The following is a 13,389-nucleotide window of genomic DNA, read 5'->3' as shown; positions in this document are numbered from 1 at the left end:
ATGATGAAGACAATTGCTCGGTGCTTCACAAAACCATTCTCTTTGTTGCAATTTAGCGCCGTGTATTGGGTATCAAAAGTAAAAATACAAAACTTCCATCTAATTTTACAGAACATAACGCCATGGCCCCTCTTCTTCAACACTCTAGAACTTGCTAAGACGCTGTGGGCGTGCTTGTGCTCATCTTGCTCTTTCTCCGCTTGGGCTTCGGCGCCGTCGCCGACTTGGGCGTCTTGTCGGCCTTGCCATCCTTCTTGTCATCAAACTTGGTGTTGAGCGTCGGTCCGCTGATGCGGCCGATGCCTTCCTCCTTGGCAAGTTGCGGCGGAGGCACGACCTTGCGGCCTGTGGAGGAGAGATGGAACTCGCCAGGGCGGCCGGTGATGGGATTCTCGTCGACGTATTCGCCGCCGTACTTCATGTGGGTCATGAGAGACTCTTCCGCGAGTCTCTCTAGCGATAGTTCGTCGTTCTTTTGAGCAGCGGGCGCGGTCTTGCCTGTCTCGTCTGGTATAGGGGTGGCCTCCTTGGAGTCCTGTACTTTTTGTCGCGTTGAGGGCTGGTCAGGGGGCAGTTGGTAGACGTGCCCGAGAGATGGGCGCCACTTTCGGACACTTTCGGCGGCGGGGAGAGCCTTTGCGATGGCTGAGGAGATGGTCATCTAGGTACACATGGTTAGACGTCGCCGGAGATTGGACTGGCGGAGCTTACAATTCTCGAGGCGAGGATGTCGCCCAGCGTAGGCGCCATATAAATGTTCTCCCCTACGACAAAGTACGACGCGTGAACCGTCACCTCATCCTCGTCGTCGTACAGCTTGCGGCGCGTCTGCTTGCGAATTATCCACACGCCCGTGCCGGTGCCAGGTGCCATCTCGGCAGGCTCCTCGCCGACGATGAACTCGAGGCCGGACATGGTCTTGAGGCGGGCCTCGAAGGCCTCGCGGGTCTGGATGAAGTGGTACATGGCCATGTTGTTCATGGCCTGGCTCATGATGACGGCGTTGTTGGAGGTGCGCTCGAAGAAGGGCGACTCGGCGAAGTAGAAGAGGATCGTGTTGGAGTGCAGGCCGCCCATGTTGGCGACGATGGGGGGAGAGCGCCATTGGATCTCGTCGAGGGGAGGGTCGTTGGGATTGGACATGGTGGCGGCTGTGGGCTGAAGGGTGCGTTTTATAGTATCGGTGAGGAGCCGTTGCGAGTGAACGTTGCGATGTCGGATGTTGCTTTGTTTCGACCTTTTGGTGTTGACGCACTGGGTTTAAGTCACAAAGAGAGTTCAGCTGCCAGGGAAGCTTCGGTGTCGTGGGGCATAGAACCAGCGGTGGAGGTGTGCCTATAAATGTTAGCCTCCAGCCCTTCATCCGTAGACTCAAGGGCCTTCGCCACTGTAAGTTCATGGTCTCCGGAACTGCACTGTAGACTGATTTAGCTAGCTTCCAATACCATTTATTCCACTATTATTTTTCTATAAATTTGCTGGCCAAATTGGGTGACGGCTCTGGGTGTCAAGGTAACAGTCAAGCTTACACGGAGACTTGCCATGACGAAAAGCGGCCACTCGGCAGCCACCTTAAGTAGCCCCGCAATTTCTCCAATGTAGTGGCGTTGCGACGACGCGGATCGCATCCAAGCAACCCTTCCATTTTCACCTCGAACATCTTCCACCATCGCCCTCTCGGATCACGACTACACTCTAACACTACCGAACTGGGTTTGGTCAACACATCGCCTCTAATAATCCAGCGATATTCGCAACCAACGCCATGGATCTGCTCTCCAGCATTCGCAAGTCCGGCTCCCGAGGTGGCGTCAACTTCAGTTGGGACGAGGTCGCAAACTCCTCCCACCGCGAAAACTATCTCGGCCACAGTCTCAAGGCACCCGTCGGGCGATGGCAAAAGGGCCGCGATCTCAACTGGTACGCCAAAGCAGACTCGGCGGCCGAGGACGGCTCCAACGAAACCGAAGAGGAGCGCGAAGCGAGGCTGCGAAAGGAGGAGCTGCGCAAAATCAAAGAGGCTGAAGAGGATGCTATTGCACTGGCACTTGGTCTTCCTGTCCCAGTGCGAAACACCTCGGGTGCGAACGCTGTCGAGGTTGGTGCCCAGAGACAGATTGGCCCGGCTAGCATGCCACCACCCGACGCCGATGAAGACGCCGACGAGAAGAAGGAACGATCACGACGGCACGGCGATTCCGACAGGCGAGAAAGACGACGACATAGGAGCGGAAGCCGTAGCCGGGATCATGATCGGGACCGAGAGCGGAGGCACAGGAGGCACAGGCGCAGCCGTAGTCGCGACAGGGAAGGTGGCAGAGATAGGGGTAGAGATGGGAGAAGAGACGAGAGAAGAGACGAGAGAAAAGATGAGAGAAGAGACGAGAGAAAAGATGAGAGAAGAGTCGAAGGCAGAGTCGAGGGCAGAGACCGGGACGCTGACAACAAGAACCGAGGCCGTGATGGAGGCGAGCGTCGACGGAGGGACAGGAGCAGAGACCGCCATCGGTCGAGATCCAGGGAGCACCGCAGGCGGAGTGGTAGCCCCAAACCTCGTCGTAATGATTGAGGGCCACAACATTAAGTTTATCCCGGCGATTGAATTAGAAAATGATACCCGTTTTGCCCAGCATGAAATCATGCTTTGTTCTCAACCTACTCGTTTATCTTATTAAGAAACCGTGTGCGCCAGAGTCAGGAAAGGAGCATGATATTTCCATCCCCTACACCCGGCCAAAATCTTTTACAATTACAATAACCATTTCCAACATGGTCTCAAGAGCCAAACCATGCTATGTACCGCTAATGCCACCTGCATCGCCACAGCGTTAGGCGGATTTCATCTTTCAGCCCCCAAACAACCAGGCAGACTTAGACTGGGCCTCCCGCCAACCCTATCAAGTCCCTACCCCTCCCGGTTCGCAATCGTCGCGACCAAACTTGAACTTCGACATGTGTAAACACCAATGGACCCTCTTTCCATCACCACTTCGTGCATCACGCTCATCGGAGTGACCGCAAAGACAGTGATTTCCCTCACCGACTTTATCCGGACCTGTCGCGATGCCCGCAGCGACCTCTTCAGCGTACACGCTGAACTGAGCGAGCTGACACTGGTTCTCGAGCTGCTGAAAGATGATGCATCTACCATCGTCATGATACCCCAGACGCTTCAAAATCAAGTTGTAAACATCGTTAATAAATGCGGCGCCGTTGTCGACGATATCAGCGCTCTCCTCGTGAAACACAATGGAAAAAAGAACGGAGCCATGCGATGGGCTTGGGACGGCAAGGATGCTGTGAATGCGCTTCGTCAGTCCCTTGAAACCCACCGAGCAGCTCTCATGCTAGCTGTTGAGGCCATTCAATTGTAAGTCATGTCGCAGCTTACGCTCCTGGGTGGAGACTTTCAATCTGTCATTCCAACTCTAATACAATCGCAGATGCTTGGTCAAAGATATAAAGGCCGACACAGCTGCAATCCGGGATGAGTCCTCGCAAGTAAAAAAGAACACAGATGAGATTCTGGAGGAAGTAGCTCGACTTCGGATATTACTCTCTGAGCAGACCAAATCTGGAAGGGACTTTATGATGGAGCGTTACCTGGATTCACTGACAACATATGCTGAGTCCGTTGTTAGCGGGGACATTGACGAAGACAGATTAATCCTTTCAGATGATCAACCCATCCCTTCAAAAGCGTGAGCATAGCCTTACCTCACTCCTCCGAAATGAGAAGCTGATCATTTGGGTAGTCATGAGGTTCCTAGCGGGATTGTAACTCAACTCCGCCCTGAAGATTCACGCGGGTCAACCCTCATGGACATCAGCCCGTATCGTTCGCATGAATATCGCGCATCACGTTGGAGCGGTCGATTCACACGTGAAGAGTCGCAGAGATTATCACCCGAACTTCATTCAACCAGACGAGACGAGGAAGCCTCGCGTCAACGAAGCAAGAGCGTAATCAATGCTCCGCCCTCCACCAACAGTGGCAGACAAATCCTACATTACGGTGAGTCCCCATCACGACAGCAAGGCAATATTGAACCATGACCAACGAGATGTCTTGTAGCACGCGCATTGTACAGATATTATGCAGTCATTCCTGAGGAGCTGGGCTTTGCCAAAGGCGATTTGCTCGCCGTGTTTCGTCACCAAGACGACGGATGGTGGGAGGCCGAGGTCCATGGCCAGGATGGGCACAGCGGGTTGGTCCCAAGCAACTTCCTCTTGGATTTGTCCATAAAGTCGTCGGACACAAATTCAGCTAAGTAGTTCAAATATGGCTGGTATGTGGGGTTATATAGAGGCACAGGACACATGGGCGGCTTGAAAAGACGTTGACAGGAATGAGTCGGAAACTTCTATTTAACAATGTGGAAAGACTAGAGATTATTGAATTTAAGGACCAAAATCTTCCATACTCATAAGGAGGAAAATACATTGGTCAAGGTTCAACTTGATTGAAGGATTATGAACTGGGTCTCCTTCAATGCAGAAAAGACCGCCCAGGAAGTAATATAACGGCAGGGCAGGTGAGACGAGCTTCCTAGAAATGCACTGCTACGTACATCGACCATGCAGAAATACAAGGCAGAATAACGAACAAATTTAATTGGTCAAATATAATTAGAGTTAACGGCCTCCCCGGATTCAAAGAAAGGGACATGGATGGGGATGGATAACAAGGGTCTATTTGTCTCGAGTATTGCTATTCGCGCAGGAACAGGCCCATTCAGCAAAACCTGATGTAAACCTATAGAGGTGTCAATGGCGTAGATCAAACAGAACAAAAATAATTATTAGGGAATAAATACTAACATGATGGTTATAAAATTTCTTTCCTAAACGTTGTACGAGGTGGGTTGTCAGTAATCATATTTAGGATTGAAGTGTGCCCGTACTTGTGTGCGAATAGCAATGCTTTCTCTCTACTCCGTACAGGAGAATGACGCAGTCCCGTCACATGGTGCGTACACCGAGCTGCGGGTGCAGGGCGCATGTGCAGCCTAGTGGATTACACTAGGATTACACTAACAGCCCCGTTGGGTCCCTAAACCAACCCCTGGAAGCGCTGAGCTACAGGGGCACTGGTTGGATACCGAACTCCGAAGCAACAACGTCAGGGACCGTTTAGTGCAACGCGGCAGCCTCTAGGACTCAACGGCGGGCGTCCAATCTGCCAGAAACGCCAGAAACCTATCCCGCATCATCACAACATCTCGACAGGCCACCGTAGCCTTCCGCCTCGCTCTCCCTATTCGCCACCCTAGAGCCTCTATCCTCCTCCTCTGTGCAATTCACTGGAAGCCGCGCAACTTCGCACGTGTACGTACTCCTCCTGCCTGCTGACCCTTTGTCTCCGCGCCGGCAGCTGCCTGACCAATCCTCACACAGTCATTGCCACTGCTTGCCACTCTGCTTGCCTCGCCTTGTGCGGCCTGGTCGCCCATCCGAAACCTACATAACTCCCTCGCCTCGCAGGACGATGCGGGTTTGAACCATCCACCGACAACCACCCAAACCGAGTCCCCGCGATGGACTATTCGAGGCTACGAGCCGCCGCTATGCGGGACGGCGAGGATGAAGAGGCCGTCACCGTCGACACCCGAGCCCTGATCGACAAGGTCCTCGCCAGATACTCCGGAGAGTGGACGACGTTGCGAGAGCTCATTCAGAATGCCGCCGACGCCCAGGCTACGACCGTCAGCGTCAAGTGGGAGACGCTCCCCTCGACCCAAGTCCCCCTACCCGCGAATCCGAACCGCTCCGACATCCTGAAGCACGTTCTATCCAATCACACCCTGCGCCGGCTCGTCGTCCAAAACGATGGCCAGCCTTTCACAAAGACGGACTGGGGCAGGCTAAAGCGCATCGCCGAGGGCAACCCTGACGAGACCAAGATTGGTGCTTTCGGTGTCGGCTTCTACAGTGTCTTTGCGGATTGCGAGGAGCCGTTTGTCAGCTCTGGGAACGAGGCCATGGCGTTTTACTGGAAGGGGAATGCTCTGTTTACCAAGAAGTCTCACATTCCAGCAGACCAGGCTACTCCCCATACCACCTTTGTCCTCGATTACCGAAACACGACGACCCCTTTGCCGAATCTCCTATCCGTCAGTCAGTTCCTGGCAACGAGTCTGACTTTCGTAGCACTCGAGAAGATCGAGTTCTGGATCGATGACTATGAGATCCTATCACTCAGAAAGAAGTCCTCCCCCAGCGTGGATATGCCCTTGCCCCGTGACCTAGAGGCAAGGACCAAGGAAGGCCTCATGAAGGTGACGAGCGTCGACCGCACCAGCACCCAGATTGATGCGTCGTACATGGCTGCCATTGGCTGGAAGCCTCAAGCCTCGTCTTCAGTCACAAAATCTGCTGAAGCCTACGGTGCCCCTGAAGCACCTTCATTACGGTCCTTCTTTGCTCGCTTAACCTCAACTGCCTCACAAGCTACCCTCAAGTCAAAAACACAAAACGAGGAGAATGCGGCGCAAGTGACCATCTCGGAGGATGTAACTAAGCTTTCATCCTCAACCATCTTCCTTCGGTCAACTTCTGCATGCATCAAGACCAATGTCACAGCCTCATTTGCATCAGAACTCGAGCGTGCCACCAAGAAGCCTCCACCCAGAACTACGAAGCTTGCCATCTTGACTTCATCATACGACGAGTCTCAGGCTTCACAAGACGCTGCAGCTTCTGGCGCCGTCGGCAAGGCCACAGATGTGTTTGCTTCTGTCCTTCCAAGCAAGAAGCCTGGTGGACGCATCTTCATTGGTTTCCCAACCATGCAGACCACTGGAGCTGGGATGCACATTTCAGCCCCTTCGGTAATCCCGACCGTTGAAAGAGAAGCCATTGACTTGAATGCGCGATGGGTCAGAACATGGAACGTCGAGATTCTGCGTGCTGCGGGCATCATCACCCGCCTTGCGTTCTCGAACGAAATGAGCGACCTCAGCAGCCGAGTGAAACAAGCCACCGACAAGAATGGCCGTATCACACCGGCCGTCATCAACAAGTTTATGCCAGAGGCTCTTCATATTCTCAAGACGTTCACATTTGGTGACTCAACGCCCAGCGGACAGGTTGGACAGATCATCGAGGAAGCTTTCTGGATTTGTTTCAAGAAAGCCACCATCGAAATGTACTCAAGTGGAGGAGTCCTACAAACATCCCAAGTTCGCATCGCCTCAGACGAGATGAGCAAGTTTGTGGATAGCATCCCAGTCATTCCCAAGGAGTTGAAAGACATTCCCTTCGTGAGGAAAATTATAGACTATGGTCTGGTGACTCATATCACGGTCACGGACGTGAAGCAAGAACTGGAGGCCAAGGCCATGAACAGGGTCCAGTTAATGAACTTCATTAGTTGGGCTGGGAAGAAGAGTTTGAGTGGTGAACTTGACCCCCCTAGTCGATCAGCTTTGCTCGAAGTCGCCGTTGGCACGATGAGCGATGACGGAGAACAAGGCGAAATCATTGCCCTTGGCAGCATCCAATACCATCTGAGCATGAACAAGATCCCTGCACACATGCCCATCCCGCCGACGACCATTCCTCAGGCTTTAACAGCCAACTCCAATGTTCCAGAGTTGCAGGCTTTGGGCTGGGAGCCGCTCGAAGTTTTGCCTTGGCTGAGGTTTCTCCTTGAGACGAGCAATTCTCGATCAGAGGAAACAAGTCTCACAAGATCCCCTACTTTTGCTGCCCAGGTATTGCTGGTGCTCTCCAAGAACTGGGATAACATCGGCAACATTCCCAGGGCGAGCGTGGTATCCCTCCTCCGAGCCAACACGGTGATGCCAACAAAACTCGGCATGAAGAAGCCAGAAGATTCATTCTTCCCCTCTGTCAAGCTCTTTGATGATCTGCCCGTTATCCAAGGCTGCGACAAACTGAAGGAGAAGTTGCTGGTAGCCATTGGAGTTCGGAAGACCGTCGATCTTGAGACAATCTTCACGAGACTGCTCAATGCTTCGAGCGATTCGGGGCAGAAGAAGTGGAGCCATGTTGAGCTCGTCAAGTACCTTGCCTCAGTTCGCGAGGATATTCCTACTGCTGATTTGCTCAAATTGAAGCAGACACGCTTTTGCCCGGCCGAAGCGGGCCCGAAAGGCATGGAGCCTACCAAGGGAACGGATACGCTATACAAGGTATCCGAGCTCTTCGAGCCCAAGGATTCACTTCGAGCTCTCCAGTTGACAATTTTACAATGGCCCGGTCCTCCTGGCAGCTACCGACCGAGCAGTGTGGAGGCCCGGTTCTTATCGAATCTAGGCCTCCGACCTCACCCTGCTGTCCCGGAGCTAGTCGACATGATGTCAAGCAAGGATGAGGCCCTCAGAGTCTCAGCCATGACATACTTTGTCGCTAATCACCACACAAACCGGTATGCGTCGTTCAACCTCGGCGACAGCCGCAAGGCTTTCATGCCGCTAGAGGGAAGTTCCCAGCTCGTCGCGCCGTCGCAATGTTTCTGGAATCCTCGAGCATCTGTCCTTGGGTTCCATGTCCTGCGAAAGGATCTCCATGATCACGCTAACGTAAGTCTCCCTTCCACCTTGCTATAAGTCTTTTCTAACATTTGTCAGAAATTCGGCGTTGCAAGAGATCCGCCCATGGTCGATTGTGTCAACCGCCTCTTGTCCAATGTGCCCAAGGACCAACACAATGCCACCATTTTGTTCAGTTACTTTGCCTCTCGTATCACTGAGCTGGGCGAAAACGGCAAGGCCAAGCTGAGAAACGCCCTGATTGTCCCCATTACTCGAACCACTAAATCTCGAACGTCTGAGAAGTCGACTTCCACTGTGTCTTACATTACCCCATCCAGCGCGTACCTGGGCAAATCCACAACATATGGCGATATTTTCGACTTTGTCGACTTTGGGCCTGATGCCAATACCTTCTTATTCCAATGCGGAGCCAAGAGCGAGCCAACCAAGCTCGAGGTTGCACATATGGCATGCAGCGAACCAGCACGGCTTCTCAGCGTGTTGCAGAGCCCTGAAAAGTACCTCGACTTGCTCAAGTCTCTTGCAGAGGCATCTTCAACCCTTCACCGGGATAAAGATCTTTGGCGAAAGATGCGAGCAGCGTCCTTCCTCCTCGCGTACAAGGAACTGGCAACTCCCAAGGGAAAGCTAGACGATGAGGACGAAGACGAGGCTCCCATCAGGCAGTACCAGCTGGCCTCTGCCAGTCAAATTGTGGTGCAAGACGACATCATCAGCTATCGTCTCTTCAAGGATCGCCTCATCTGCGCTCCTGAGGAAGATGCTCTTGAGGACTTTTACATGGCTCTGGGAGCCCAGAAGCTAAGCAGCATCGTCCAAGAGGACATCCGAATCGGACCACACAGTGACAGGCAAAAGGCGTCTCAAGCGCTCCGGAAACACGTCATTGAGAGATCCAAAATCTTTCTCTACGAGTACGCAAGCTACCGGCGTGACACTATCAAACACGATGCGAAATGGCTTGACAAGAATCTTACTGTCGAGGTTGTCCGTTCAGTGGCTCTACGACGCAGTCTAAAGAGCCAAAGTCAGTCTCATACGGAGAAGCGGTCCGCTGCGAGCGCCAAGGGTGCCGGCAGTTGGGTTCTTTATGTCACTGATGAGGGGAAGCCTGATATGTACCAAATTGGACAGGCCATCTGCCAAATGCTTCTAAGCCGCCCGAATCAGCAAGCGTATCTGTTCTTCGAGCCATTTCTCACCCTGGATTTGTATGGGTTGAGGGCTCGTGGATACAACGTGGATCGAATTCTCCGCGCCAAGGCCGCTGAGGCAAGGATTGCTGAGGAGGAACGACGCAAGGCACTGGAAGATGAGCAGCGCAGAATCCAGGAGACGGAGCAAACATGGTCGACTCAGAATCACGCAATTACTGAAGCGAAGGCTGCCGAAGCGGCACGCGAAGTCGCAAGAACGCCAGAGCACCCAAGCACCATGATGCCTGGTTCTTGGGATTCCCCTGAGGACAACAAGCCTGCGCAGAATCAGCAGTCAAGGAAACCTAGGGGTCTGTTCTCTAACTTGACTCGTCGGCTTGGCTTCGATCCTCAGGATGAGGACGAATCCCATCAGCAAGTGGAGAAGTTCCTGGACAAACCCAACCAAGCCGGCCCATCCTCTGGTGGCAGCTCATCGAACACTGGCAGCACCCCGCAACGACCTCAGAAGGACGATGGAAATGTCACCAACCCAGCCTTGGTTCAGCAGAACCTTTTGAATGCCGTCAACTCAACCCGAGCATACGGATCTAGCAGCGTCTTCTCTGAGCCCCAGGTCAACGAAGTCAAGGAACAAGCTACATACTGTGACAGCAAACCCGCCCACAACATCGCATTTGTTGCAGAGGCCTCGAATGGCATGAAAGTCTTTGTTTCGAAGACCTTGTCGACGGATCCAACCCAGTTTTTGTCATCGAATATTGCGGCTATCAACTCCTTTGCCAGCCTACTAGTCGATATCGGTAACATCTACTCGCTGTCGCCTAAGGTGCTTCACATCTTCTACGATGAAGCCGGTGGCACGATTGCATTCAACACAGGAGGCAGTATCTTCTGCAACTTCAGGTTCTTCTTACAACTTCATGCAAGGCAAATAGAGGGACCTCGGCCGGGCGAAGCGAAGGCTGAGGCGGCAACTTGGTGGTGGGTTGTGTTGGCTCACGAGCTAGCACACAACCTTGTCTCGCCTCACAACTCTGATCACAGTTACTATACGTAAGTCTACCTCCAGCCCTTCTCGGGAACAAAACGCTAACATTTTCCAGCGAGTCGTTTATCCAGCAGTACTTTGCCAAGATGGTTGCCAAGACGATGCAGTGGATGGCAGAGAGCCCTACACCGCCATCCCGAGCCCCATCACAATCCCAGGCACCGCCTCCGTATTCGAGGGCACCTAGAAGCCTGCTAGACTAGTAGATGCATCTACATGAACTGGAGTTTTTTTGCATTGTGGACGGAGTAGGGATATATGCTGATTGAGTTGGGTTTATTCTCTGCAGCGTTTTTGCATGCCTTGACTTGGAGAAGCTAGAGTTCTATAGAGTGAGCGAGACTTGCATTGGCATGCGGGGCATGCTAATCCTAATATATTACACCCGTGTGGTATTCCACTCAACTCTGTCTCTTAGATGCCTTAACCACTAGAGATTACAAACATGCCAAGAACAACTACCCAATTTTTTCTGCATCCAAACAATATGTAACTATGTGAGAACATACATCTAATCAATTAAAGTTAAACTAGAGTATGATTATTTTGTTTCTTCAGCTTTTATCCCAATTAATTGCCGTCCTCTTAACCTAGAAACTCGAGATCGAAATTCTGGTCCAGGGTAGGTGAGGTGGTGAAGTGGTGAAGCAGGTGACACATCACGTGATATTGACGTGACCAATCAACTCGGATCCAATTGAGCTTTGAGTCTGGGTATCCCTAGGATCACGACCTCTTCTCTCGGCAGTGTCGCTGAAGCTAATCCTCACGACCGCGAACCCCGACGAAGCCACGAGCAAACCACCCAAGCCTCTACTCCCGACAACCCGACGGTCAATTGCCCAACATGGTGCACCGCCTCGCCTTCTGGAGCCTCTTCGGTACGTGAACGTGCGCCAATATGAGCCGCTATGAGCCAGCGACTCCAATCCCACCAAAACCCGCCGACCCGACCCAGGTTTTCCCCGATTGCTAACGTATTGGTCTCGTATAGGCCTGGGCGTGCGCTTCTGGCAGGTCGGCATTGAGATGCGGCCCTTCTTCAACAAGTCCTCCCTGTGGGCGTACCCCGTGTACGCGGCCGGCGGCGCCAGCTTCGGCTACTGGCTGCAGGGCGTTGACGACCGACAGACGGCGACCCTGACGGAGCGCAAGGCGTTCCTGATCGAGAAGCGGGCACGCAAGGCCCAGCGGGATGCGGAGGCGGCGGCGGCCGAGTAAAAGGGCACCGATCGGCAAAGACGAATCGAAATGGAAATGGGCCGACCGACAATGTTCGGGAGTGATACGGTGGAGGAGGAGAGATATTGTACATATCCTGTATGGGAATAGACCCGTCGACATGGGCCGTCTGGAATTGGAACTTTTCTTCTGTTAAGACGGCATGAGGGCGTGATTGTCTGGTGACGGTATGACTGCCGAGAGGATCCGCAATGCTTCGACTTGACCCCCTAAGACGTACCAGAATAACATGAGCAGAACCACGACAAAGCATGCACGATTAAGCCCCTAAAATGGCATGGTTCGGATTCATCAGGATTGCTTTTTGTACGGGGGTTATCCACCCAAGGGGAATGCCCAGGTCGTCTACATCTTTCTAACTTGGCTCATATAAACAAACACCAGCTTACAGCTCCTCCAGCTTCCTGAGAATGGCTGGCACCGAAGTGGCAGAGGAGTTGCCAAGCTCCGTCACCACAACAGAGAGGTCTTTGTCTCGGGTGGTGTCGAAGAGCAGCCGGAACCCATCCGTGGTGCACCGCTCGGGATCGATCTCGTTGTATGTGAGGGAGTCGATAGATACACGTTCGGTGAAGTTGATGGTCTCGCACAGGGCGACGACTCGCACGCCCAAGTCGGTGGCCGCAGTGGCGATGTCACACGATCCTGCGCGGGCGTACATGGCACCGTTACTAAAGATGGCTTCGGCAGCGAGGAGCACTTGGGTGGCCTCGTTGAGATGCGTCCGCAGGGCGCCGAGGTCAGATGAGTAGGCAATCTGGATGCCGGCAGTGGAGAGCTTCTTGGCGAGGTCGATGCCAACACGCTCGTAGGGGTCGTCTACTATAATGACGCGGAAGCTTTTGCCCTCCTTGTGGGCCTGGAGGAGGGTGCGCTCAACGAGGTGGTGGTGCGCGTACGTGAGGATGACGTCGTCGTCGACAATCATGTCAGTGGCGGTCTGGACGATGACAAAGTCGGCGAGGGTGATGCGCTCGTGGATGAAGGCATCGATGGCCTCGCACAATATTTTCTTGGCCTCTAGGTCGGGCACGTCAATGTCGACCTTGCTGATCTGGAGCTTGAGCCATCGGATGGCGTTGCCCATAGAGAAGCACATGGGGCGGCATGCCGTGAGGTACTCGATCTGAGGGTTGAGGACGTGGGATGTGAAGTGACGAGAGAAGGTAGTGTTCATGGGGGTGTTGTAAGACTCAACGACCTGCGATTCCATGTTAGATGCAATGTACCTCTGTATATGCCCGGTAGTCTCACCTTCTTAAAGGCCAAGAGCGTCGCCTCCAACCTGGTGATGCTGTCGCTGATGGCAAAGGCGCTCATGTGCTCGCCGAGGACCAGCACGGCAGGGTTGACGTCCTTGTCGGCGTGCGTCATGTCTATCCGCTTGGCCATGGAGAGGTGGCTGAAGCAGTCTGGG

The 13,389-nt window shown here is 53.3% G+C and overlaps 6 protein-coding genes across 6 annotated transcripts; 4 read left to right on the top strand and 2 right to left on the bottom strand.

The window, feature by feature from the left end:
• Positions 1–33: 33 nt before the first annotated feature.
• Positions 34–1,294, bottom strand: BGZ61DRAFT_445017 (MED6 mediator sub complex component-domain-containing protein). Its single transcript, XM_046245024.1, has 2 exons — positions 712–1,294; positions 34–661 (listed from the first exon to the last, which is right to left on the bottom strand). Exons 1-2 carry the CDS (start codon positions 1,141–1,143, stop codon positions 155–157), a joined length of 939 nt encoding a protein of 312 aa, XP_046108440.1. The 5' UTR covers positions 1,144–1,294; the 3' UTR covers positions 34–154.
• A 471-nt stretch (positions 1,295–1,765) lies between these two features.
• Positions 1,766–2,569, top strand: BGZ61DRAFT_474310 (kinase phosphorylation protein-domain-containing protein; the record flags this gene model as incomplete). The annotated part of the gene is made up of 1 exon (XM_046248563.1): positions 1,766–2,569. One exon carries the CDS (start codon positions 1,766–1,768, stop codon positions 2,567–2,569), a length of 804 nt encoding a protein of 267 aa, XP_046108439.1.
• Positions 2,570–2,934: 365 nt separating this feature from the next.
• BGZ61DRAFT_514915 (uncharacterized protein) lies at positions 2,935–4,409 on the top strand. Its single transcript, XM_046252218.1, has 4 exons — positions 2,935–3,370; positions 3,444–3,701; positions 3,756–4,015; positions 4,076–4,409. Exons 1-4 carry the CDS (start codon positions 2,967–2,969, stop codon positions 4,276–4,278), a joined length of 1,125 nt encoding a protein of 374 aa, XP_046108438.1. The 5' UTR covers positions 2,935–2,966; the 3' UTR covers positions 4,279–4,409.
• Positions 4,410–5,540: 1,131 nt separating this feature from the next.
• BGZ61DRAFT_344917 (uncharacterized protein) lies at positions 5,541–10,933 on the top strand (the record flags this gene model as incomplete). Its single annotated transcript, XM_046239744.1, has 3 exons — positions 5,541–8,549; positions 8,598–10,735; positions 10,786–10,933. 3 exons carry the CDS (start codon positions 5,541–5,543, stop codon positions 10,931–10,933), a joined length of 5,295 nt encoding a protein of 1,764 aa, XP_046108437.1.
• Positions 10,934–11,577: 644 nt separating this feature from the next.
• On the top strand, positions 11,578–11,951 carry BGZ61DRAFT_528909 (uncharacterized protein; the record flags this gene model as incomplete). The annotated part of the gene is made up of 2 exons (XM_046253331.1): positions 11,578–11,611; positions 11,725–11,951. The coding sequence occupies 2 exons, from the start codon at positions 11,578–11,580 to the stop codon at positions 11,949–11,951; spliced, it is 261 nt and encodes an 86-aa protein (XP_046108436.1).
• A 406-nt stretch (positions 11,952–12,357) lies between these two features.
• BGZ61DRAFT_343743 (uncharacterized protein) lies at positions 12,358–13,364 on the bottom strand (the record flags this gene model as incomplete). Its single annotated transcript, XM_046239626.1, has 2 exons — positions 12,358–13,173; positions 13,227–13,364. The coding sequence occupies 2 exons, from the start codon at positions 13,362–13,364 to the stop codon at positions 12,358–12,360; spliced, it is 954 nt and encodes a 317-aa protein (XP_046108435.1).
• Positions 13,365–13,389: the final 25 nt, after the last annotated feature.

This window comes from Ilyonectria robusta (assembly GCF_021365365.1).
Source record: "Ilyonectria robusta strain PMI_751 chromosome Unknown BGZ61scaffold_4, whole genome shotgun sequence".
In the NCBI taxonomy this organism is placed as follows: domain Eukaryota; kingdom Fungi; phylum Ascomycota; class Sordariomycetes; order Hypocreales; family Nectriaceae; genus Ilyonectria; species Ilyonectria robusta.
The sequence above is the reverse complement of the archived record's forward strand: the minus strand, read 5'-3'. Positions and strand labels throughout refer to the sequence as shown.

Coding starts and splice junctions, on each gene's coding strand:
- BGZ61DRAFT_445017 (XM_046245024.1), bottom strand. CDS start 1,143: ATGTCCAATCCCAACGACCCTCCCCTCGACGAGATCCAATGGCGCTCT. Junction 662..711: donor ACATCCTCGCCTCGAGAATT/GTAAGCTCCGCC, acceptor ATGTGTACCTAG/ATGACCATCTCCTCAGCCAT.
- BGZ61DRAFT_514915 (XM_046252218.1), top strand. CDS start 2,967: ATGGACCCTCTTTCCATCACCACTTCGTGCATCACGCTCATCGGAGTG. Junction 3,371..3,443: donor GCTGTTGAGGCCATTCAATT/GTAAGTCATGTC, acceptor ATACAATCGCAG/ATGCTTGGTCAAAGATATAA. Junction 3,702..3,755: donor CAACCCATCCCTTCAAAAGC/GTGAGCATAGCC, acceptor TCATTTGGGTAG/TCATGAGGTTCCTAGCGGGA.